The 27,844-nt window shown below is 39.0% G+C and overlaps 1 protein-coding gene across 1 annotated transcript in view; it reads right to left on the bottom strand.

Annotated features, from left to right (window-relative positions):
• Positions 1 to 372: 372 nt before the first annotated feature.
• LOC139743466 (puratrophin-1-like) overlaps positions 373 to 27,844 on the bottom strand; it is a 130,167-nt gene continuing 102,695 nt past the window's right edge. The window contains exons 12-26 of the mRNA XM_071653951.1: positions 26,987 to 27,125; positions 23,352 to 23,477; positions 21,869 to 22,060; positions 13,485 to 14,474; positions 12,149 to 12,340; positions 10,590 to 10,763; positions 9,946 to 10,032; positions 8,527 to 8,670; positions 7,525 to 7,602; positions 5,202 to 5,237; positions 3,929 to 4,063; positions 2,709 to 2,889; positions 2,199 to 2,303; positions 1,308 to 1,861; positions 373 to 514 (exon numbers count right to left, since the gene is read on the bottom strand). Of these exons, the coding sequence (XP_071510052.1) occupies positions 509 to 514; positions 1,308 to 1,861; positions 2,199 to 2,303; positions 2,709 to 2,889; positions 3,929 to 4,063; positions 5,202 to 5,237; positions 7,525 to 7,602; positions 8,527 to 8,670; positions 9,946 to 10,032; positions 10,590 to 10,763; positions 12,149 to 12,340; positions 13,485 to 14,474; positions 21,869 to 22,060; positions 23,352 to 23,477; positions 26,987 to 27,125 (3,139 nt within the window). The 3' untranslated portion in view covers positions 373 to 508. The remainder of the gene's footprint in view (positions 515 to 1,307; positions 1,862 to 2,198; positions 2,304 to 2,708; positions 2,890 to 3,928; positions 4,064 to 5,201; positions 5,238 to 7,524; positions 7,603 to 8,526; positions 8,671 to 9,945; positions 10,033 to 10,589; positions 10,764 to 12,148; positions 12,341 to 13,484; positions 14,475 to 21,868; positions 22,061 to 23,351; positions 23,478 to 26,986; positions 27,126 to 27,844) is intronic.

Genomic DNA, 27,844 nt, shown 5'->3' with positions numbered 1-27,844 from the left:
TTTCTTTGCTATCATCCACTCAAGTTCTGCTTCTTAGCGACAGAGATTAGATCAAGTGGGAAAATGGACTACAATGGTGGCCTCCACAGTTCTGGCTGCACCCGAGAAAGTGATGCAAGCTACAGGTGACCACAGCAGTCGAGATCCTAACCCCACACCTTCTGGGGAAAAGGGTGCCGGAGTCACACCCCCGCAAATTGCAGCAAACAAAACTTGAGCCGCAGATGATGTCCCGGCTACTCATGTTGCCCTCGGAGATAAGAAGAGCTTTGTCTGCCAGTCTCATCTCACCAGGAAAGATTAGGATTGACACCCAGAGAGGAGGGGGGGGGGGGGGGGGGCATTCCTTAATCCTTCTGTTTGTGCCCTCAATCTGCCTTGACTGCCATGATATTATCAAATCTGATGAGCCTATGATCTCTGTCCCTCAGCATAGCTCTCTGCAGTCTGGTCAGTCCAGCATGATATGGGAATACTCCACATCCCTAGTCCAAGTCAGTCATGTCTTTCATACCTGTAATCATGAAAAAAAACAGAAAATAAATTTCCTTTACACCATACATTGTTTCTTTCATGCACTTTATCTATCATAGAAATAATGATTCAATAATTCCTCCATAAATCAAACTGTGGTAACAGTTTTCTGAGTAACAGTCATACATCTTCTTTAGTAAGAGCACAGATATGTAATTATATACCAAAGTTAAAACACCCCATTCAGCAAAAAACCTGAGCCAACAATATATCTCAAGTTGCCTTTCTGGCCCTCAAGACAACCTTGACAATTCAGTTTACCTTTGCACATGGGAATGGGCAGTAGTTACTTTAATGCCTCTGCCATTTTCCTTTTTACAGACTTCTGACATAATTACTCATATTTCATTCTAGGAAGCCTTCACCACATACCAGCAAAATACACAATACAACCTGTACATGCATGAATGGCAAAGCAAAGACATCAGTATGTCACAACTGAGCAAATACCAAATATCAGCTCATTTACTCTGTCAGAATCACTGGTGACTGTTTGTATATCAAGTTTATGGCAGTTTAAGATAACGATCTTGAAAGGGTTAAAAACAAGTGCCTATCTGCAAAGTCTACAGCCTACACAGTGTTTTGTGACTCGTTATGAAACAATTGTAATTGCAGTTGATTGTATTTCATATGTAAATTACTCTCACGGGATGCTAACACTTCAAATTGACCTCATTATGTACAAACAAATGTACACATAAACAGACAAACAAACAAGCAAACACACATAGCAACTGCCTGTGGATAAGAAGAGCTGTTTCAAAACTTACCGCAGTCACATACTGGTTGCCACCTCTCTGGGACCGTCTGTGGCTGGCGCTCGTTTCCACGGTAGCCGCCTCCGAGTGGAGGGAACTCACACTCATGGTGCGAACATCTGAAGAGAACATGGTCTCCTGGTAGATCTGGGAGCTGCGTGGCGAGGGGACACTCCTGACAAAAGGGTTTAAAGTTCTTGAGTCAAAGGGCCTTAGGACGGCACCCGTAGTGGGCAAGTGAGGGGCAGCGGCTGCTGTGTTCTCAATGCCAAAGGTGCTCCCTTCCCCACTGCTGTCTGTACCTTGGAGGGTGTTGGTAGGACTGACGGCTGCTGTCGGGCGTGGCTGGTGAAAGTCTCCCATGGCACCCATCTCCGGGATGTTGTACCCCGCTAGTGCCATGGAGCTGGCTAGGGAGAAGCGCCGGGATGGAGATGAGAGGTGGTGCAGGGAGGACATGTTGGCCGGAGAACTCAGGTTGGACATCGACGAGAAGGTGGAGGCATCAAAGAGCTTGTTGGAAGAGCTGAATGACGAGATGGCGATGGAATTCCTTGTTCTTGGAGCTATGGAGGAACATAAACACAGAAATCTTGATTAGGTGATGTCATGAACAGTAGATATTCTGATCTTGTGAGCTCTTTATTCAAAACTGACCTCTTTCTCATAATGTACTCATCAAAGAGCATTTCTTTATTTTAAAAATAATTCTCCGCCACTTCTTTTGAAAAGACAAATTCACATGCACATATTCTTGAAACACAAAGAAAATGTCAAATTATGCAAGTACTAGAAAGATCAGACAGTTAAAAAGCCTTGCGTCCACCAATGTATTTCAATAACTAAACATACTCTACTGTAAAAACTTAAAAAAAATCTTATAATACAAGGTTCTTGTCTTACCTTTGAGGTTGACTGCCCTATCGTTGATCCTATCCACACTTGGTTTTATGTCAAATGTCTGCTTGCTGTAGAAACCAAGGGACGAAAGCTCATGTTGTCTCGTTTCTATGGAAACAAAGAAAGTAAGCATTGCTAAAAATATTTGTGAAAACATAAAACCATATATATGACCATGAAACAACACGATACTGATATTGGCAGTAATATAGAGTCAGTTGCAATTACCACTGAAACATCATATCAGCATCAAATTAACATACTTTACAATTTCATAACAATTTCAATGGTGCGATAGTCAGTTGTGCTTTAATCATTCATTTAATACCTCACCAATAACATTCTATAAATCATTTTGATACCATGGAAATGCCAGAATTCACCAATCCACACATTCTTTGAACTTCAGTTATCTTCTCAACACTAGAACTGCCCACAAAATTTATTTGGTGGCTTTTTGTTCACACGCTTTATGTTCATGGCATGAAAGTGTTCATTCCTGTGCTAACGTACCTTTGCTCTTCAGCGCTTGGTGCCATAGCAACCGGCTGATGTCTGCTGTCCACTCTCGCTTGACCACTGGACTGCGTGCCTGCAGCGTGTAAGCCTTGTCTGAAGACTTACGCCGCCGGAACCAGACCTCAAACTTTGTACCCGTTTCTCCGATGCTCTCTGTCAGACCTATGTCAGTCATCTGAAACATAATTGATGTGAAGATATACAAGGTATACATCAAGTAACACTGACACCTCACAAATATTCTTTACATAGTAAATATCATACTACATTCCACTTTCAAGTAAGATTATTAAGGGAAAAATTAGACATTTTCTTTGAGTATTGTAAACAACTGCTGTGTGTTTGCCACAGATGTTCATTACATGGCACAAATGACAATGTCAGCAATAATCATAGAATCATTTAGTACAAATATGATGTACAGAAATATATCAATGATGGATGATCCATAACTAAACCAACATCACACTAATTACCATTGCCATTATAATCATCAATATCAATGGTGGCCATAGAAAAAAAAGTCATCACTTTAATTGTTGTCATCATATCATTGTCAAACATGTCTCTATACATCAGCATGCCAGACAACTCCACTTCATGCTGACCAAAGACAAGGCAGCATGCATGGGATTATGTGTCTCGAGTTATTAACCAAAAGTCCCAGAAGTCATGATGATTGCACAATCACAGTCTCTGTAGACTGTAAGCAGGAAACTGATCTGTGATTACATTAATAGGTGCCTAGCACCCATTAAAAGACACACATTTCCTAATCAACTATCACCAAATGAATGCTACATGTATCTATGACTGAGATAGGAGATCAAGGCATGCAGGGTGAAAAGACTGTACTAAGCTGACATGTGGCTGAGTACAGTCAGAGATCAATCAAGACTGGCTGCTGACTTTGGGAATGGAATTGTACTGGTAGAGAAACCAGATCTCTCAAAGACTTTCATGAGGACATTCATCACGGGTGCTTCCCCTCCCCTCCCCTACCTCTACCAGCTTACCCCCCCCCCCTTCTCTGCTTCAAGCTCCTCCTTCACCACACCTTCTCCTTTTCCCCTAATCAAAATATGATAGCAATCACCAGATGGTAGCGCATGATGACAAAATGAACATTCACAACCAAGACTGTTGAGTGATTAGATGCTACAGGACAGGGGTGGGTGCAAGGGGTCAGGGGTCAACATGGACCAGGTACTGACCTTGAGACTGAACTTGTACTGGTAGACGTCGTGCCCCTGGTTGGTCTTACGAGGCTTGCTGAACAGGATCAGGTCTTCGAAGAGGAAGACATGGCGTACACACTTTCTCATCCCTCGGTAAACCAGGAACTCGGCCTGTGTTAGGAACATGACAAGAGAAATGAGAATGCAATAACGTCACTTTCAAAACCTGTCAATGATATATTCTTAGAAATATTTCTCATATACTTTGAAATATTTTCTCAATATTTTTCATATAAACTTTGTTCAAATACTTGATATTGACACCAAGTAAAATGTTTACATTCTTCCCCCATGCACCAAGCCAGTGTACTGAGAAATAATTCATGCACAAGTGTTCACATTTTCACCTTTTATATGGCAATAAGGCAAAACCAAGGACTATTTGAACATTGTCTGAGAAGAATATTCCTAAAGTGCACAATTGTGAATACACTTCAGCAAGACGTTGATTTCATACTAAGAATTAAACAGGAGAGATTAACTTCCAGCGAATCCAGTCTGGATTTGGTGTGTAATTCTATCCGTTTTTCAAAGGTTAATGAGGTGTCAGTTTGTGGATCTTGGACTGATAAGAGCAGGAAGGCGTGTGTCATGTCCTTGACGATTTGTCTGCATCGGGACAGCCCGCATCAATCAGACAAGGAAGTTAGCTTCTCTGCATGAAACTGATTCATCAATTAATGCCACCAGTGAGCACGCATGACACCAAAAGCCTGCCCCCTACCGTCATTGTCATGTCACATTATCTACTTACTCATCGACAAGCGATGACATAACAAACGAAGCCCCCGGGAACAGGCTAGACACCACATGTACAACTTGTTCTCACTACCAAATGCAGGCACTTTCTATCGATTTGAAATCAACAGGATATTGCATTTGCTCATATTGTTCCTAAACTAACTTGACACATGATGCAAAAAAAGATACAAAAGAAGTTCTGCTTTAGAAAATGTAATAAGTGAGATTGGCTAATACTAGGATGCTCTGCTGATAGTCTACACGTTTAGGAGAAACAGATCAGTGGCACTGTGTCATGATCACTCAAAACAGCCTGCAGCACAAGTGCTTACACAATGTGTCTCAAACTGTTGCTTCAGGCACTTAAACATAAGACACTCCATCCTCAAATGTCCACAAGAAACAACTCTGAGTATGTCAAAGGAGGACATTATGACTACAGCTAAGCCCTGGTCAGAGGGCTGTCACAATCAGATAGTAAGTAGGTCTGTAGGAACCCTCGTCTCACCTGACGTAATAGCTCGCCCTGCTCTCGAAGGTTGACCTGTAGAAGATGAGAAAAATGCACTGATATTATGCTAAACAGCAAATCATGCCAGGATTAGGTTCCCCCATACACCAAGCAGTCTGCAGGCAAAGTTATTCCGAATCTATGCAGCTGGACAGTAAGAGGAAGACTTTCTCCTTCTTGATTTACGGATTGTTTTGATAAGTACTCTCGTTGGTAAGTTTAGAAGAGATGGAATGGAATGGATATTGCTCCATTAAAAGAATGGATGATACGCACTAACATCTGTCAACGCAATGACCCTCACAGAGCTGTGTGATCGATTCAAGACGTAAACATGATTTCAATGTCTGATTCTAGATATGTGTGATGAGAAGCGAACCCATTAGGCTGACAATAATTGATGTGCCCTCGGACACCGGTTGGCATGGCTGCTCCTGCGGTTCCACATTAATCACGCATTTTCTATCAAAGTACAAGAGAGACCCTCGGGGGGTAAAAAGACAGAAACTTGAAAGGGTGCCGCCCCCTCCTCTTGAGCTAGATAGCAAGAAGACACCCATGATGTATGGCAACTGGATGGTGATTGATAATTTGCTTGATTTGCCCGGGACCCTTGTCTGACAGGTAGCCAGTGTTACCCCTTTGTCGCTGATGGATCCAACAATTGCAGGCATGACATAGTACATTACAGAAACCATTGGTCCAACGGACAATGACCCTGATTTAACTTAATACACAGAGTCATCTAATTCTTCAATAAGACTAAGTGATTCTCCCTTTTTTTTTCCCCTCCATACCCACCTCCCCAATACCCCCTGCTTTTTTTGAGTCATGCCTTGATTACAGGGAGGGGAGAAAAAACTGATATTTGATTGATCACGGTTTTATGGAGCTGCACTTTAGTGTCACATAATTTTGATGGATATAAATGCATTTTGGGGAGAACAGGGAAACTCCAGTCTGCATTCTACACCCTCGGCTTGAAAGGATCTTGTCTTTAATATTTCCAACAGCTGTCACCTTTTTTGTCTCAAAAATACTTTGCAGCACAATCTGGGATTTCTCATTCGATAAAGCAGAGATACGTTTGAAAATGCCAAGTGCGGATTATATGGTCAAACTCAGGGGCAGCGGATTATGCGGCGGCAGTTCTGTATACCAGCACAAAAAAAGAATAACCGCTTCAAAAGCATCTACTGCCATTTTATATTGGAGAAGACCAAATCTGGAGACCATATATACATAATATTGAATGAAGGATAAGAGAGCATCCAAAAACTTTCTATTTTCTCTAGATAAAGTACAGGTGAGTAAAGAACTGCAAAGCAGAACCTTCCAAAGTTATCAAAACACTGCAGTGGCACCTATTTCTTTTTTTAAAATCAGCATATGATTTAATGATCAAAGTTTTGTTCAAGTCAGCATTAATTCTACACAGATAGATAGCTAGATAGATACATCAATGAATGGACAGATGAATGGATACACATAAGATATACCCAGAGATATACAAAATAATAGACAAAATAAATTAATTTACAGATTGTCGAAAATGATTGTACAGAATGAAAGATACATACACAGATGTGTAAATAGATAAAGACAACATCTAAACCACATAGACAAACACATTTTAATAATTCAAATAAGTACTCCTTCCAATTTCAAGATTTTCTACAAAATAAATTTCACAATTAGTGGACAAAGAACAAAAAAGCATCATATCAGAGTATGTTTGAATCAATACAAAAGTATGTCTAGAATACAATAAAAAAAAAAAATAATGTAAAGGCAAGTGCTAATGAACAACCAGACATAACTACAATGGCAATAAAATCAAGACACGATTATGAGACATTATGAATGACATATATCATGTACACATTTTCATTTATATGTTTGTTTGTTTGTTTGTTTGTTTGTTTGGGGTGGGCTTTTTTTTTTGGGGGGGGGGATGACTGAATGACTAGGTAGTATCCTTTTTTGTTTGTGAGTGAAATCAAGTTTTTATGCCCCTTCATCAAATACCACATAGATGAACACACTATAAAGTCTATCATATGAAATGTAAATTCTTTGGAAAATTGTGTCTTTTTCAAAATTACAGGTAATGCTACCATTTGATATGCAAATGAGAATGACAAGTTATGATAACACTACGCATCTGGTTCCTTTCAACACATCATTTTCTTTTACTATTTGGTGACGAGAGGCCATGAAATGGTCAAATGTGAACGCGTATCATAAACTGCATTCACAATCTGCAAATGAGTAATCGAGTTTTATATTTTATTTAAAAAATGAACAGAGTTTAACTTACATCACAATCCTGCAAGGAATCCATGGCAAGAAGGTCATTTCCATGTCTCATCTGGAACTCAATCATTTCTTCTGCCGCCTGGAAAGAATAATCAAGACAAAAACTGATTTATCTTTGATACAATTCATAACAGTGCAAATTCCAGACTCTCTTTAAGTTCTCATTTTTATCCCTGCCTATATCTCAACAATCTTGGTTAAATACAAATTTCATCAGCCACCACATTGAGTGTTTGAATATTAATTCACAGCTGATTTCTCTCAATGCACAAACAGCTGATGGCAATGTCTTCTATGCAGGCACTCTGGATACAGTGGAAATAGCAGCCAACTTTGAAAACAAAATGAGCGAACATTCTAAAATAGAGGGAAATAGGAAAGAGCCTCATACGAAAATACAAATTATTTTGAAGTAGCCATTGTGTTTATTGTAGGGGATAACACAAGGGATACTGCACTTTGAGCTCTCTACAGAGTGGATTTAGCGCAATATAAATTCCTATTATCATATCATGCTAAACAAACAAAACAGCTAACAACAAAACAGCGAAATATGATGAATTCATACAACTAACATTTTATTCTGGAATGTCAAACTTATTCAATGAGAAATTAATGACATGTCCTTGAGTGATATCCCCCCCCCCAAAAAAAAAAAAAAAAGAGAGAGAGAGAGAAGATAGATTAAAGGGGAATGAAACCTAAATATACATGTGGATTGAGTGAATGCAGCAATCAATATTGATAGAACACATCAGCAAAGTTTGAGGAAAATCAGGCAATCCCTTTAACAGTTATACATTTTCAAAATTTTGGTGCAGTCATCGCAAGATGAGAAGACTATCACAGTTTGTGATGTCACGTGATGTACAAAATGAATGAAGAATATGATGGTAAGTTGTACAAAAGGATGAGAATGCCTTGATATGTGCAGGGGCAGGAGATGTAGGAAGATTAGAAATAATAGATATAAAGGACAAAAGATGGCTGTCCTGAATCTGACCTTGAGGGCCTGCTGCTCCTGATCCTGTGTCCGACACTGCCTGATGAGATCCCTCAGAAGCAAGGCGTACTTCCCTAGTCTCTGAACTGGCTTCAGCAGGTAGCTAGCTAGATCCATGTTGTCTCCCAGGCGTCGCTGCTTACTCTGTAAGAAAGGGAAAGAATCTTGATAACGATCCTCAATACTTAACCCCCTGCAACTCTCTGAGTGTAAATGGAAGCATGCAAATGAGTCTTGCATATCATGTTCAGGCAAAAATCATAGAAGGATGGGGTAATATCTAACCTTTTGTGCATTCACTCACAAATACATTCATGCGCTCATACTCGTCACCTTGTGGGCAATTAAAGCTGCAATTATCTACAGGACACACAGTTGCACATACACAAGCACTTGAAAAGCATTGTCAGACACACTAGGGTCGTGGTAGCACCTAAAGGGAAGCACAGCCTACATTATATTCATATCTCTTCCTCCACCTCCTCCTCTCCCTACTCCCCCCTCCCCCCCCCCCCCCCCCCCCCCCCAGCTTCACGCAATGTTTGCCTACTCATCTACCCATGATTAGACCTCTTCTAAACACCTCCAGATATGCTACTAAAAAACCTTTGTAAATGTAAGGAGTCATTTCTTAGAGTTCAATTAGTTTGGAGGTCAGAAATCCCCTCCAACCAGAAATGGCCTAAATCTCACCCTGGAATCCACACTGGGGACATACCCCCAGATGGATGTTAATCCTCACCCTCTGATCTTCTGATTAAGAATGCCTCACTTAGTGTATCTCTAGCATCAGGAGGCCTAGAGAGGCTTCTTGGAGCAAGGTGCTGGTGGTCATACAGGGGCAGAGATAAGTCTACATCTTAGGAAGAATGGATTTTGCATAGCTAAGTGCTAATACCACCTTGCCATTTTCTGATCAAACACATCCAAAAGAATGTCATGATGGGGAGTTTCTTGCAAAGAATTATGCAGGATCTCAAATTACAATAGGAGTTAAGGTCACAACCAATATATGATGATTCACATAGAACACAGATTAATCTTTTTCCCCAAGTCAAAAAGCTACACTGCAAGGAGACCAACATTTTTTTCTCTCTCTTGCTTTGATTCTAAGATGGTTTATATATTTACTAGAAATCAATATTTTATGAGGATCATAGGTTTGTTTAGCATCTTAGTGGGGAGTTGGAAACATAAAGCCATGAAATATAAGATACCAGGAGTGAAATTGAAAGAGGTTAACTAGTTTTACTCATTACTTTTTGTTTGCTTTTGGTCAGCATCAACTGTATCACAAATACTCTCCTTTATTCTATCTCCATAACCTGAAACCAAGGAATGCATTCCCTGGTGAAATTTTATGTGCATTTTATCACAAAACATCTCGTTAATTTCATGTCATATCATCCATCAACTTACCCTGAAGAACATTCCAAATTCTGCCAAGAGCTTGTCCGACCTTGGTTTGTTCATATTGTACAGAGCATAGAGACCAAAGTCTTGTCTCTGTTGAAATACAAGAGAATTACATCACAGGATGAATAATTAACTTTTGAAGGAGAAAAAGGAGAATATATCCAAATAGTTTCATATTCTTACATGCACTGTCCATCAATAAGAGTATTTCAACGATACACTGATGATATTGTAGGCAGTGAAACGGAGGACAAAGATTTTATTACCTGACATCAGTTTATTCATCTTACTGAATCAGAAGAATTGTTTTATCCTCGAAGATTCTAAAACACTAAACATGTCATCACTTTCATGCTAACAATACAACTTTATACAAAAGGTATCTAATCAGTTTCTTAGGAATGATACATAAAGAATCTAGTCTAGCTTCAAGTGATGTCTCAGAAAGAAGACAAGAAAAAACAACACAAACTACACATACAGACACATATACATGTATCTATAGACATAGACAGTTTCAGTCACAGGATGTGCTTTTATGAATTTTTACAGCTACAAAGTCGTGGCATTTGCAGACAGCTTCACATGTGACCAAGATGCTAATGAGGCCAAGACTTAGAGTTTGACATCACTCTATCTCCACCTACATGTTTGAGGAAACACTGGCCGACTTGGAGGGGTGTGTTCATGCACCCCTTGAGCTCCCTTAGGAAGACTCGCTGGTGGAAGAGGTAGATTTTCTCCAGGTTGCCAAAGACGATGCTGCGTTTGCCCCTGAGGGCCTGGGGGATGTCCTCCCTGTCCATCTCGGTTACATAGTTCTGATGGATGCGAGGAGGGATGAGAAATTATATGTGAGTGCTAGTGAGAGCTGTGGTACTTCACCGTACAAAAATAGTCTTTCTCATTCATTGCGCTCTGATAATGACGATGATTGTGATGAGTATTATCATCATGATCATTATCATTATCATTATCATCATTATCATTATCATTATTATCATTATCATTATTTTCATTATCATTATCTTTATTATCATTATCATTATTTTCATTATCATTATCTTTGATATCATTATCATTATTTTCATTATTTTCATTATCATTATCATTATCATTTTATTTTCATTATCATTATCACTATTTTCATTATCATTATCATTATCATTACTGTCATCATAATTGTTAGTATCATTGTTATCAGTCTTTTCTTTACCATTATTATTTGTGTGTAACATCTCTCTTCTAAAATGACAAATTATGGAATGTGAAAGATTTACTACTAAGCTTGGACCTTAATTATTTACTTGGAGTGCTTCTTAACTTTGGCCACTTGGAAGTCCCACTGTGAAACATTTCAGGTTTATTTTTCCCAATGAAGAAAAACTCGTTGATACAAATCAACTTTCTATACCATTCAAATTTGAATATAGGGCAAAAGTCTGTTAGTTTGCACTCATTTCCACAGACTTCAAATTCTTTTAATGCATAACTCATGTTCTCAAAAACATAATTCAAGAATGAGATTTGCTATATACAATGGTAAAGACATACAAGGTAATCACTGGAATCAAGTCAGTGTCACTTGCAGTGTAAGACAAGTCAAAATCTCTTGCAACTGGAGCAAGAAGTGAAAGATTAATCAATGTTTCACTAATCTGTATTTTGACTTTAAGCACTTCAGGAATACACCAACATTAATCCCTAAACTCAACATTAAAACTAGGATGTATCAAAAAAAGCAAGATTAATGAATATTCATGTCCCAGGGAGTATATATCACTATGTGTCAGTACACCCATATAAACACACACTTACACACACACACACACACGTACACATCGACACAGGGAGATACGCACTTTCTGTGCTCCACACAAGGGTAAAAACTGCCAGCTTGCCACTATGCATCATCACATGACATCAGTCCCGCTCTAGCGCCATCTTGTGACCAGAATATTATTTGGAAGATACTTTCTCTCCTGGATGATATGCAAATATACAGTTTGACTGCACATCTTGGACGTAGCTCCACTCTAGTATGTCACTGTGTCGATATAATTACGCTGTTGAATGAGAAAGGGGCACTTCCATCTTTTTTCCTTTTTTTTGGGGGGGGGGGGTATTACTTCTCCCCATTCTTAACCTACTTGCAGTCAGTATCACATGGTGATATATCTTACATTTACAAATATATGTTTCTTACCTCCAGAATATATTTGAGAGCCAGGACATAGTCCTGCTCTGTTTGGATGACCTCATCAATAATGAGGAGGAGTCTGCGATAACTGGGGTGTTGCTTGGCAACTGTCTCCGCCTCCAGCTTGAGAGGGTTGTCTGCCAGGCAGATGGAGCGGCGGATGTGACGGTTGGCATCCAGCGGTGACCACTGCGTCTGCTAATATGACCACAGGAAGAGATTTGGTGTCTGAGTTTTCAGCCCTTATTTTAGTCACTGGGAATACAATGTACATTCTAGTCTAATTGGAACTAGAGTTGATGGGCTCACACATTGCATTGAGTATTGTTATGTGTTGCATATAAAGGAAATAGAAGAAAAATTGCTTGTTCAACATCATTTATGTAAAATTTGATACCCTTCATAAAATATTGACATTTCAAACAGTAAAGGACTATTTTTGACATGCTTTCTTCACAAATATGAATTTCTACCTTGAAAATAGACAGTTTGTAATCTGTGAAAATATTAATATATTCATAGATAAAATGGTTGCTGTGGTGGCTATTGATAGTAATACATTGTACAGACATTTATAACATGCAATATATCCACTCAAAAGTGCTCAAGGTGCTCAACCTTGTGTATTCTCAACCTGGTATATAGTGTACATGGAAAAAATGAACATAAATAATCTTGAGTTACTTTGACTCTTTACAGTGACTCTCAATGTGATGTTTCCACATCTCTTTTGCATTTCAGTGACAGAACAAAGAGAATGTCAAATCAATGTCATTTTATTGTCATCGGTAAAATAGATCTCCCAACACTGTTCCAAGAGAGAAATTTAAACCCTGCAGGCAAATTGTACTCTAAAAATACATCTTACACACATGAAATACATGATTAACTGCATAGAAGACTAGAAATGTCCACAATAATCTACCAAGGTAAGCTTTATCTCTAGGAGGACAGGGATCATGAGGACAAACATGAAGGCGACATAAGATTCTCCCCTTTCCACCACCTTGATTACTTAGCCATTACTCTTGAATGACTTCCTATTCAGTGCCTCGAGGAATGTCCTTGTATTGACAACTGTTGATACAGCTTTCATCCTGTGTTTTTCCGCAGTCTCCAGGTAAATACAATGTACATGAATGTACTGGGTGCTTTCAGGCGGGGTGACGAATAGGCCAGAACAACCTTGGCTTTACACAGTGGGAGAAAGGCTTAGCCATAAAAGACTTCTACCTTCTTTTGCATTCATGCTATTCGTCATCATTCACAGAAACAAATCATATAGACAGGGCACCTTGTGGTGGGATTGTGAAACCAAGCTGACTGAGATGCAACTACTTACTTGTTCTGTGTCTTCATCTGAGAGGAAGTCCTCTTTGATTCTGTTTTCCGTCTCCTTGGTAACCGCCTCCTCCACAGCCTGTGTCTCCTGGCTGCTGGGGGCGTTGCTGTCCCCACTGGTGGTCTCCTCGCCCCTCTCACCTTCCACCCGCTCCTCAAAGCCCTCATCAAGCCTCTCAAGGCTAGTGGTTTGCTTCACCTCCGTCTGACTCGGAATTGGCTCCAGCTCACTGATTGGCTGGATGGCTTTAGGTGTCCTTGACGGATGGCGTGTCACAGCAACACCATCGTCCGTTGCACTATTTGGTTGTGATGCGATTGAGGGCGCTGCAACCCCAGCGGCTGCAGCTATCCTTTCGGATGCTTTATCTCCTACAGAAATACCGGAGTCCACGGATCCGTTACTGTGCATGGAATCCCGTTGGTGTTTTGTTTGAGTTGTCTTGGGTCCCTTGCGTAAGATTTCCTGGGCAACATTTAGGGTTCCTGCTACTTTCTCTTGCGAGACACTCACTTCTTCAACGACCTTCTCCTGAGGGACTTTTGACTCAGACATTGTCTTTTCTTGTTCGACTCCCTCCTCAATCCTCATGGGCTGAACAGCTTTGGTCTGTGAGTTCGACAACGGTCTCCTTGAAATGTCTGATGTTGCTCTCCTCATACGGACACCACTGCCATCCGATGTCGCATTCTGAGAGCCGAAGCGGGGGTTCAGTAGAATGTTCCGAAGCTGATCCATGCGTTTCTGAATCATGCCGTACGTCTCCCGGCAACGACGCTGGGCAAACTCACACTGCTGTATACACTTTCCTTTGTCCAGCGTCTTGGCAAGTTGGAGCATGCGAGCAAATTCTTTTTCTGTGACCACTGGGTTCTCCCGCAGGTATTTCTCTAGAGTGCAGAGATGGATGCGACATCGCTCCCGGTTACTTGTCTCTTCGATGCCCAGCATAGCAACAAATTTCATTCCTCCTAGCGACCACTCGTAGGCCTGTGATGTAGACAGAGATTGAGAGTAAACAGTAAGAATCTAATAATCTCTGAGCATCATTATATTACCCTTGTCTCATCACACACACAATATATATATATATGTGTTTTATTTTTCTTTGAAATAGTTCCTGCTAAAAAAGACAGATGGGCTATATGGAGGAAAATGAATATGTGGTTAATCTATTCAAGTTCTTGAACATTTCGAACAATGATTTGTACCTCGTTCCACACAATCTTTCCCAGAGAGAAAATGTTATTACAGACTATAGTCACAAATTCATACTTGTGAATATGAGAGGAATAATTTTTTAAAATAAAAATCCTCTAAAGACCAATACAGCATCCTTACCATATTCCCCAAGTCTTCTACAGTCCTGCACAGCTTCAAGTTGGTATCCATTTTGAGAAGCCCCCACAAGAGGCTTCACCCCTTCACCCAAGTTTTCATCCAAATGATACAAGGGTCATTCTCCATAACAAAGCCTACTGACCACACACCATAAGCAGCTCATTTACACTCCAGCATTACATAGTCTGGTTCAAGACCCCTTATCATAACACAGCAGTACAGGAAGTTGCAGAGAGAGTCTTAAAACAAGCAGAATTCCCAAATGAAAACAGAAAAACATGCATTTGCAATCGTCTACTGCATGATTCAAATATATCAACTCCCCCAACTTTTGCTTGAAAAAAAATAATAAGTTATGTGTGTTACATGTAGATGAAAAATCGATAAGGGAATAGAGAACAGGTCTAAAATCTAAAGACTAGTCCTCTAACAGACTAAACTGAAATAAAGAGCCCTCTTCTAGCTAAGCCAAGCTTACTCACATGATTTGAAGGGGGTGCCTTTCTCCCTGGGTTTATTACCCCCTCTATAATCCCCAATATAATCCCACTGGCCAACACAATTACCTGCTATCAAGCAGGTAGATGGACGCTCTATGTACCCATCTTACCTGGACATTGGTCAATGTTTGATATGAGTCAAAAGTTACTGGGTGCTGAGGTTGACATTATGACCAGATCTAAGAGAGAGGCTTTGTCACAATGTGATATGTATGTAGACCATGGTGTCATCACTCAAGTGAATTTCTTATACTAAAGACAGAAATTTTCTTACAATGTTTGTAATTTCCTAATGACTAGAAAGCAATAAAGAGATTGAAAATAGGAAGGCACTGATGAAGAAGTTGCTGATAGCTATGTGGAGACATTGAATATTGTCTCTCCCATATAAAGTTAATACAAATGAAGATACAGGAAGCAAATTGCCTTTTCTACTCGATTGAAATAAAAATGAAACATTTTGTGACTGTGATTCACTCCATGAGTAAAATTCCCCCGTGACAATCTTGCCACAAAAACCATCACTCCAAATAATAGCATTTTTCAACACTCCAAATCACTCCAGGAATTCTCTTTTGTTTCAGGGTTTCGACCTCCAAAAATGCAAACAAAGATTTCACGGATGTGCCATGAATTTTGTCTCTTCTTTTGGTGATCACACCAAACATGTGCAAAGGCAGTACACTACTGTAATAGACAGTATGCTTGCTGCCATGAAAGGCATACATGTGTGAGAATGTGCACCCAGTGTGACTCTTGTTTTTCAATCCTGGCTCTAGACAGAGACTCTAGACAGAGTGAGGGAACCAGAAATAAAAGAGGCATCCACCAGAAGAGTTCCTCTATTGATCTCTAGTTGGTATGGTTTCCACCCACTACCGGTCACATGTGCACACCATACACCATCCCCACTGGCTGTGAGATTGGTCTATTGATAGATATCAACAGGACAGTCCGCAAACTGGCCTACAAAATGGCTTAAAAACTCTTTCCCTGTTTGGTCCTTTTCCTTATTTTTGTGACTGAATATTCATGATTAACCATGAATGAAATGTAGGGCAATAGCAGGATATTCATTTATTAGTTTACATTTTGCCATCAAGTATTGTTTGTAAATTTCTGCCTAGAGAAACTTACTGAAATTGTTTTATTGCCTAAACCCTAGCATTTTAAATACATGCAGTCAAAGCAGTTATCAAATAGGAATGTGGTGCATCATTTAATCTACTTTTATTTCTTGGTCTTGGATACCTCATTTGAAACTTATATCAGTAAGTCTAATAGTACTATTAGTCAAAAAATACAAGAAACACTGTGACAATCAAAAGAAATATGCAAAAAAGTGAGAAAAGAAGCCTTACTTCATCCAATATGGATCTGCACTGAAAATGACCCCCAACTCTAAATTTGAAGTTTGTCCTATCATTTGAGAAACCACTCAGAAAAAAAAAACCCAACAAACTCCTCATAGTAACAGCTACCTCAGTGCGCAAATTTGACTGTGATCGCCCACATATAAATAGTAACTTCAAGCCACAAATATTTCCTCCACTGACATCTGACAAAGAAGGAACTCACACGTCACATCTCTCCCCTGGCTATCCAAGGCCTGGTCTAGCCACAAACCACGATTTGAGGCCAAATGTTCAATAATGTTCCAGTCTACTTGAAGACATGGCCATCATACAGAGGATGTCATTCAGAAAGTCAGTCATGTGTCTTTACCCTTCGTTTCTTTCTCTTTTCCTTTCCCAGCTAGTAATTTAATGCATGAAATACCACGACAGATTCTGTAGTTGTTGTTATTCTAACTCTTCCTTTGTGATTTTACACGAAATTATTCCCACAACAAGCAAACCAAGCAAACAAACAAATAAACAAAACATTTTTCTATAATTTAAATCAGCTATCTGTTCTACAAGAATTGATATTGAATGAATGCATTCTGTTCATATCAATGTTTTTGTCTTTATATATTCAATTCTACATGTATCTCTCTCACAGTAAGTCTTACTGTAAAGAGTATCCATAAGTTATTTGGTATATAATTTACGTAATTCAAGTATATATCTTGTGCTAGGTGCAAAACCTTTGCTCTCAGGTAAACCTCCCAGGTATGTAGAACGGCACACGGAGTGTGATAAACCAAGAAAAAAAATGTTTAACTATTGAAAACAATTGCATATCAGCAACTTTCATCACAACTAAGAGTGCTAACTAAGCTACTTGTATTTCTTTAATGATATCACTCGATGATTGTAACATCTACATCAATGCTCGTCAACGAAGTGAAGTGTAAAGAATCTGCTCCAAGTTAGTTGAGTATAGCCAATCCACCATGAATACCATCCCAACCAAGTTTCTTCCGGTGGACAGTAAGTTCATTAACCCCATTATTAACAGGTCTTGTGGTCCCTCTAGTCCTGGAAGGCTGTCTAACAGTCAACAGTCAATGCCTTTTATAGGTGCTATCAGTTAATGCACTGTTGACTCTGTGTAATAGAGAACTCTCTTTCATCTTAGAGAAGGAAGCCACATCAAAGGGGGGTAATTAAGATGAAAAGCTCACAAAGCTGCCCCTTTGGTCTTCATCTTGGAGCCTAGACAGAGTTCCTGGTACCATCAATGGCACCAAATTGGGGGCAGTCTGGATCTCGTAAAGACCCAACTTCAAGGTTAGTTGGTCTTCATAAAAGCTTGGCCATTAGCTAGGATCAGAAACCACAAAGTGCTATACATCTATTGAAGACCTAAGAATGCTTGTCTTACAGCGGAGGAAGTTATAGACAAGCCTTACCTACTCTGGTGGAAAGCCCGTTTACCTCACTTTACCTCATGGTTTTACTCTTGTCAGACAGGAAAATATTACAGGATTGTGAAGTATATCATATAACTGCATTTACTATGCACTTGCATGCATAAATTGTTCTTGAAATATAAACCTACTGGAAAGAAGAGAGATATCAATACTTGGTTTCCTACTGACTGTTCAAATTATTCTAACAACTGAATTAACAGAGATCTTTGCATGAAGTAGAGAAATCCACAGAGGTGCTGTTTAAAGAAAAGAAGTCACAGTAGGGAGGGCTGATTTATAGACAGAATGTTGGGTGAAGCTGACATCTTAAGATGGTTCTTGTAACATTTTAGGAGAATCAAATCATTAGCATTCTGGAAGATTACCATACACCATGTTGCCTTCACACCATATTGCCTTCAGAGACAGGGCTTGGAGTCTTTCAACATGTGATGAGTAATAACATTGCCCATAAAATTATAAAAAGCAGAATATTACATCATTTCCAAGTTCAGGCTTGGTCAACCTTGGCAGCTGTAATCTCATATGAGGTTCATTTTCTCATCTTTTTTAAATTTTTTTTTTCTCAGAAATTATTTGATGATATGCATTCTTTCTGCTTTTTTATTGTCAATTGTTATCTAAAATCTAGTCCAATGTATGCTAACAACAGGGTGTGACTTTTGAGGACAAATAAAGATAAACCTTCTGATTTCTCTATAAAACATTACCAGAAGTTATTAGATTTACTCTAGATCAAATGTAAGAGTGCACCTCAAAACGAACATAAAGTTGCACACACTGATTTTGCGTGAGGACTGAAAATAAGTGAAATGGGTCAACCTAGCCGAACTTGACTTTTTCATATTTTCTGAAAGAGCGGGTCTTCTTTTACATTATGCTAAAATTTTGTATCATAAAACGGGCAGGAAAGTGCGTTTTTTTAGCAGTTTATCTCGAACATTTTTGGTAGAATAGTGTGATTAGGTGTGTCTTTAGAATCCCTTTTACATTTCTGAAAAACATTGTCCACACTCTTCACTTTCAACTCTAATAACTTTTGAAAGGATAAGGCTACTGATTTGAAAGTTGGCATTAATTATGGACAGAATGTGTTAATGAGGCATGCTCAATTTCAGTTTAATCGGATAATCTCTTCATTGTTATTACTCTGGTGGTTTACTTCCTGTTTTTTGTCCCATTCATCGCACAGCCAGCACGGTTTGGTAATGATTAAGCGCTTGAATAGACACTGTACTTCAGAGCCTCTTTTCTCAGTTCACACTTTTCTTGAGTTTGTGCTTTCTTTCCAATATTTAGATAGGTTAGGAGAGTCCATTTGATTTGAGTTATACATCATTTTAAAGCTTAAAGTCTGCTCTTTCAGAATATGGTCTTAACTAAAAATTCATGTTTGGTGACTTTTTGTTTGTTTTGAGGTGCAGGGTCACAAATATAACAATTAACATTACTTCCTATTATGATTTCAAATTGTAACATACTAAATTCAAAAGTTTATCAGCTGAAAAATGTATAAATGTAGCATCACCTTCACCTACACATCCTTCCCTTAGCCTTCCTTGAGGAGGTATATACCAACTAAAATCTAGTGTGAATAATCCTTGTATTTAGTATGGTATACACTTGATCTGGAGGGTTTCTCCTTTTGATTCTGAAAAGAAGTCACTAGGCTATCTTCACAGTCTGTTTGGGATTACGTAATAGAGTGAGTCAAGTTTAAGTACCCTTCTAATCACCGAGTCTAGGGAAGGCTGATGCATTGTAAGATAAGAGGACTAAGCAATTACGTCTGGGACCGTGAGTCACTTTGAGACTATTGTTCAAAAGGTGCAGGGTGAGCAGGAGGGGAAGAGAGAGAGATAGGCAGATAGAGAGGGAGAGATACAAGAGGCACATAAAACTGTACGGGAGATGAAAGAAACTCTTGCTGGTATATGTTTATGACGGAATTATAGTTTACACTAGTTACGTTCAGACGGGAGCCCTTAACCTCGAAGTTAGGAAACTTCGAGGTTAGAGCTTGTAGTTAGGGACCGTGAAGACGCACTCGTAGTTAGCAAACCTCGAGGTTTGCTCGATGTTTCGAGCCACGAGAAATCTTATGGTTAGCGCTCTAACCACGAGCCGCGGGGGGTCCCCACTCATAGTTAAGCACTGTGTGGACACAAAAAACAACGAACTCGAAGTTAAGAGTGACCTCGCCGTAAACTCCAGCCCCCACAATTTCCCTCTGCTTCCGGGTCAACCTCCCAAACGTACACCACAAATACACTACACGTGAAAAACCTATGACGCACGACACAACAACATCATCTTTTCTTCCCATGCGCTTGATCTCTGAAACTGAACACGTCAAACTCGCTACTGTATTCTATATTCTTTTCCGACGCTAAAAAAAAAAAAAAAAATGTTTTCGACAAATATCTTCATAAAGGCATAAAGTCATCAGTGCAGTGCTATCTCTGCAGTGTAAGTGAGTCCGACAGGGTTGGACTAAAGAATAAATAGACGCCTTGTTAGCAGTGTGGGCTGAAACTTCCGGTTTTGTGGTTTTAACATCGAGTGGGACCCACTCGTAGTTATGGGGGGGGGGGGCAGAAGCTTAACCTCGAGGTTTCGTAACCTCGAGGTTAAGATTCGTCGTGTGGACACACGTCGTAGTTAGGGGGCAAGAGCTAAACCTCGAGGTTTCCTAACCTCGAGGTTAGGGCCTGCCGTCTGAACGTAACTACTGTAGGAGAGGTGAACCACTACAACTTATCTAAATACAAACACACTCACTTGATTCACATAATAACTAGCTAATCTCTGTTGTTGTTATTTCTTTCATGGCATAATCAGAAATATGGATTCAAGTTTGGCCATCTATCTACCTGTTTTATCCATCTACAAATCTGTTTTATCCTTCCATTTTCTTCATAATTTGCCTCTTTCTTTCTCTCCCTCTCTCTCTTCGATTTTTCTCTATTATCTTTCCTCTTCGCTCCTTCTCTCATTCCTGTCATATTAATCCTTCATTTATTATTCTGTGCAATAGACGTAGTAGATGAAATAACTGATGTTCACAAACAACTTGGGTCCCGATGAAATGTTGTGCAACTTCTAAAGCTACACTGTATTTAGTGCCTCACACCATCCACTAAATAACTGCATGCACCACATCACATTCTACCTCACTTCAGTAGGTACAAGTGCACTGCTTTAGCACTGGCAATGGAGATTTTGAGGACTGGGATGCGACCTTTCACCTACTTATGTTGACTAGAGTGTCACGTTATCGCTAACTAATCTCTCATTATGTAATCAAAAAGGTTTGAACAAACTGGTTTTATCTGGTGCATACTGATATCAACATACTTAATTTCCTGACATAGGACATACTTTACCCATTGAGGACAGACTGATTTTGCTACAACACTCATTTCCCATAGGCACTGGCCCGAGTATACTCAGGACTCGTCCTCAACGGGTTAATACAGGACCAGGATGTATAGGCCAGATTGTTTGTTTGTTTATTTGTTTTTGTTGCAGGGAATTTATGCACAGAAAATCACAGAACACTCTCAACACAATCCTCAAGCTGCTTATATGAATTGTCCATGGCATTTTATATCAAAGTGCTCTAGAAAGGGTTGACCAAACAAGCATATCTGTTGATGTAAACATTCTCTACGAATTTGATTGTGACATTTGTAACATCTCATCCAGTGCTGTGTCGAACAAACCTTGTCTAGCATCGTGAAGAGCCAGACGGCCTCATCGATCTTCTTCCTCCGCATCTCTAGGCTCTGGGTGAAGGTTGTTAACTCTTCCTTGAGGTCCGCGATGTGGGCGGGTGCCCCGGCCCCATCCCGGCCCATCTTCTCAGAGAGCACATGGATCTCTTCCAGGACATCCTCCCCTCGGCCGATGTGTTTCTATCACAAATAATCACCAACACAAATGAAAGTTATTGGTCTCTACATGTTACATGTCTTTTATACATTCAGCATCCCAATATCAATGTATTATAACTGACTTGCTGTATAGGTTATTGAATACAGGACATTATAAAGACTGAATGTGCATTGCAGTCACCAATATGATAACACAAATTCTTATATCATTACTCATCGGCATTAATTTTTTTCCAAAAACACAACTCACTTCTGTCCTGAAATTTCCCTGAAGTGCAAAGATTTTCTTTCATGACATGCTTCAGAAATTCCATTTGTCATTCAATTTCAAGAGATTCTTATCACATCATGCAATTATTCATCAATTGTTTTTCTGTGTGTACGTATGTGAGATTTTTTTCTCATTTGCTTCACTTTGTGCTATCAAATGTGAAACTGAAAATGCGTACACCATCACATTAAGAATTCTGTCTGTTTTCTTCTTTTTTTTCTTTTTTTTTGATTGTAATTCGATGACCAAGCTGGCAGGTTGTTTTATGGATTTAATCTAGGAGTGGTGGTTACAATTTCACGCTCCAAGATCACAAGTTATTACCATCTATCCGATTGGGAAACGTGTTTTGGCATACCCAGCATACAAAGACATGTGAAACCTAGAAAATGAGTTTTTTTTCACCAAACAAAGGAAGTTGTTGTTTGGGCACAATGAGTCAAAGCATAAAAAACTTGTGAGTCATTCTCAAGGCCTCATTGGGTATTGAGTGTTTGGATTAACGCGATGAAGCCAAACAATTTTAAGAAGACTTTTATTTGGTAGATTTTTCTAGACAGATTTTACCAATACAATAAACACCATTCCTATGCCTGTTTTTGACCATGACAAAACACAAAATCTTACCTGTTTTAAAATACCCAATACCCCAGTTTCACCCTGAAATATATCAGTACCGTCCTAATCTGACAAATCATGTAATTGTTGATGAAATTAGGATTTTAACAATTAGCATCTCTACTCTTCAGATTATAATTATCTCAACACTGTGAGAATGGCCTTCAATAAAGACATTATATTTGACCACAATCAAAGTTGGCTTGAGCATTTCATCAAGGACTCTGAATAAAATGGCTGATCTTTAATAATGGAGCGTTTCTGTTATTACTGTCAGCTTGTACTAAAGAGTCACTCATACCAGCAAAAGGCCAGAGTGAATATGACTTAACACCAAGGAAACAAACATACACAATTAGTATCATCCTCAAGTTACATGAAAAAAAATAGTACCACACCTATACTTTCAATGCTAAGACCTACCACTGCATTGAAGTAGAATTTCTCAAAGTCCTTCTGTATGTTGACCACTGAGGTCAGTGAATCGGGGGATGTGTCTTCCAGAAGTTTTAACTTCCTGTTTCCTTCATTCTTGACCCAGTCTCTCACCTGTCAACAAACAAACAGACAAACAAACAAACAAATATGTAAACAAAGCAAAGATAACTCAATCATCTAGGCATCAGCAGATATTAACGCAATTCATAAATTAGTGAAAACACTACAGACCTGGGCCCTGTTTTATGAAGAGTTAAAATTGATTATATAGTTGATTTCAACTGTAAGTCTATGGCAGCCTGTGTGGTAACGAAATTTAAAGGGGAAGGCTAGTAACTGATCAGTGGGAATCAGTGGAAATGCTGGGAGATGATTGTTCCAATCCTTATGGGATTCATTCAAGAGTTCATTGTATATCTATTGTTGTGTGAAAATGATTTGCTTCAGAACGGTCTTATATTCAAGTAATGTGCAGATTAATGCTCCGTCACTGACCAGGGACGCTAACCTGGAAGCATTAAACTGCACATTACTTGAATATGAGACCATTCTGAAGCAAATCATTTTCACACAACAATAGATATACAATGAACTCTTGAATGAATCCCATAAGGATTGGAACAATCATCTCCCAGCATTTCCACTGATTCCCACTGATCAGTTACTAGCCTTCCCCTTTAAAATCGATTTTATCTTTTGATAAAACGGGGACCAGATATCACCCTAAATTCTTCTCCTTTTCAAAAGCTGTCGATCATAACTACTTCTGTATCTCGTGGTCAGATTGTGTGCATGCTTGGACAGTATCAGCCCAAATTTGAACGTCACAGAGAAGGCTATAGACAGAAATAGGCTCCCTGTGGAATTACATAGCTCCTGTACATCGTAAGCACAAGGTATTTCGAAATTCATCTTTGCAAGTAATTGACATTGTAAAGTTATGATTTCATCACAACGAGAGCAGAATATTTGCTATAATTTTAGGGGGAAAAAATAGAAAAGAGAAGAAATACTTGTGTCCCTCACAAAAACCACTAAAGTGTGGGGTACTTATAGTGCTATGAAAGAAAGTATTGTAGGAGTAGTGGAATATGCCATTTTCAAATGTACATAAACCAGGATTTACAAGTTTGTAGAGTTCAAATCTAGAAATAGCAGCCACCAATGATCAAAATATTTGTCAGACAGATTAAAATTGTCCTGTTTGCCAAGCTTAGAAGATGAAGCCAATCAAAAAGTGTGAAACTTTGTTTGCCAGGGCAACACCAGTGACAGGTGACAGAATGACTGACAAGCAAACAGTCACAAGGAAGTTTGGAAACCTTACAGTGATTCCTAAATCAGGAGTTCACCTGGACCACTTCTCCCCCACAGTTTACAAGGCATGACCCTTGACCTCTCTGGCACAAGAACAAGTTTTGGTTCCTCTCATCTTGGCTATCCTCACAGGCCAAACAAAGTCTTGCCAAACTACTCTGATGTAATCATCAATTTTTCAAAGTGGCTTTCAAATTTGTGACAATTCAATGTCTAGCTGACAAAGTCAGGCTTTCCCCAAGAGCAACTTAACCCACTTAAAACTTGCCAAAAGCAGAGGATATGGAATGTCCGCTGCAAGGGGAACTCTTTCTAATCTCATTTGGTGTCAGGTTTGTGAGTCTAATTCTGGAAAACAATGTGAGGCACTCAAATCGTCCAGACCAAAAAAAAAAAAAAAAAAAAAAAAATGATTGTTTCACCTTTCATGTCTAATGTTTCTCTTTGATTTCTTTCCCATCAGATTTGGAAGTATAGTTCTCCTTTGTGAGCTCCAGCTTAAGATCAAATTGTTCTCAAGTCATCCTTCAATAACCGGCAAACATTTGGAATGTAAAACTGGCACAAAAGAGGATATGAACATTTATAATTCCCAAAAAAGAACATCTGATTTCCATGACAAATGTCTCATACTGTAAATACCATGTGCAGTCAAGGTTCTGTGTGAATATGTGCTGAAATATGAATTTTAGATTTGAAGCAAGTTTTCAATTTCATATTTCTACCCCAAAAACTTAATTAGTTCGGAGTAAAATTTATCTTTCACAGCCTGAGATAAATTGTTGCTAGTTTTTCCCATACACCAATGTATGTACAGTGAGGTACGTCAAACTCTCAGACTAGTGTGTGGGCTGATGAGTGTCATTTTTTTTCAGGGTAATGACTCAGAAAACACATTTGCAATGGAGGTGTTAATTCACCAGTTTGCTTTTCAGCACTTTATCCTTGAAATAAGGAGACTGTGGTAAAGAGAGACACCACGGCACACAGCAGAAAACAGGCAAACTGCCAAAAAAGAAATTAAAGCACTACAAAAACACATTTTATAATCTGTGCTGTCACTCATAAACTCAGCCCTACTGACTATTGATTTAACTCACACTTTATTTCTACATTAGTACTTCCTTCTGCTGACAGTATGGTTATTTTAAACATTATAACCAATATCTATCTTTAACGTGAATCTTAAAGATAATATAAAGTTTTGGTACCTCAAAAGTTTCCCCGAGTTTCCTTGTCTTAGTTTGTGTTTCAGGTTAAAGTACCTTTCATATAACTAAGACTGTGAGAATTACTCGCTCCAAAGTGCTCTTGTGTCTTAGTAATCATGCAATAATGGTTTCGTACCAGAGCAGAGCGGACTCTGAAAAATTCGAACAAGCTGTTAGTTTGACTCGACCATGTCGACGCGGTACCGCGACAATCAATATACACGTATTGTACGAAACCATTATTGCATGATTACAAAGTCATGAGAGCACTTTGGGGCGAGTAAGTCTCACAGTGTTAGTTATATGAAAGGTACTTTAACCTGAAACACAAACTAAGACAAGGAAACTCAGGGAAACTTTTGAGGTACCAAAACTTTATATTATCTTTAACAGTAGTGCAGTATTTGAAATAATGATATTGAATGTACAGATATGTGACATGAGAAAGTGCAACTGTGGAAATAGCAAACTTGATACTTATCAATCATTTAATAAAAATTATGTTATCTCTGTTAGGATGGATTTCTTATCAAACAGATTACTTGTTCATAATACGTTACTGTATGCGGTAAGTTTATAGAGCAAATTCATTTTACGACTTAAAGGGAACCCAAACCCAAAGAGCAATGTGGATTAAGTGAAAGCAGCAACATTAGTAGAACACATCAGTGAAAGTTTGAGGAAAATCAGACAATCGATGCAAAAGTTATCAATTTTTAAAGTTTTCTGGATGAGGAGACTACTAGAAGTTATGACATATGTGTGGACAACAATATAAAGAAAATGTAAAGAAAATTCCACAAAAATTCACTTTTCTAGCATAATGAAAGAGCGCTTGACTAACCGCTTTCAGAAAGCAGGGGGAATGATTGCTACCCTTAACATATGTCAGTATGAAGTTGATGGAATGTGTAATTTTCATGAAAAATGAAAAAAAAAAGGACCAGTATCATAGCACACATATATCTGGACTAAATACTAGTTTAGTTGACACGATGTATCTTTGCATCAAAAGATCCCCAAGATTACCCCTCCCTCCTCCTCCACCCCTCCTCTTCCACCCCTCCTCCTGCCCCACCCATCATTACCAACCTTGGTAGACTCTTCCTCCAAGATCTGAAGGTGGAGTGAGTTCTGGAGGTGGGCCAGTCGTCTGTCGGTCATCTCGTCCAGCCGGCTGCACGCCCGCCTGACCTGGTCAAAGAGACTACTCACACAGCTGATGGCATCTCTGCAGAAAGACAGGGAATATGGAAAAAATGACATCAACTTTTGAAGAGGCAAGTTGGAATAGTTGTTCAATACATCAACAATCTCATTCATTACTTAGTGCCAAGTATTGTAGAAAAAACAAATAAACAAACAAAAACAAAATTCATTAATTTCATCATCTGCTTGGTAAACAGACTGAAATCTTGATCTGGCAATTTTCCAGAACACACAGAAAGCACAACGTGAAATAAAGCATATACATTTGACCTTTGAACTGCTACAGATACTATCTTTGTGTGACAAATATTGATGAATGAACACAGCGCATATCAATGAATAAAAGGCACAGACAATGAATAAAATGAATAGTAAAATATATGACATAAAAATTGGATGCACGATAAAAATACTGCAGTTGTCCAACACATTCTCTGACTTTGTGTCACCACCCTTTTGAAGTGCACAAAATGAGTAAACACACAAGAAGCAACTTTGGTGTCTTACAGAATAAAATTGTGATTACGGATAGTTACACCAAGATCACATCCATTTAAGCAGAAATCTAGAAGTTTCATTTCTATCATATATTTCTTTGTGCTCGTACCAAATGTGCTTAGCTTAAACTCAGTTGCCTATAATCATTACACCTGAAGGGGTGTATATACTTCCAAACAATGCATATCTACTTCATGTTTCTGGCCTGTAGGTTTGAATCATGGCCCACTGACATAATATTGT

This window comes from Diadema antillarum, unplaced genomic scaffold (assembly GCF_040938485.1).
Source record: "Diadema antillarum isolate AM-2024a unplaced genomic scaffold, OU_Dant_1.0 seq00001083_RagTag, whole genome shotgun sequence".
NCBI classification, from domain to species: Eukaryota; Metazoa; Echinodermata; class Echinoidea; order Diadematoida; family Diadematidae; genus Diadema; species Diadema antillarum.
The sequence above is the reverse complement of the archived record's forward strand: the minus strand, read 5'-3'. Positions and strand labels throughout refer to the sequence as shown.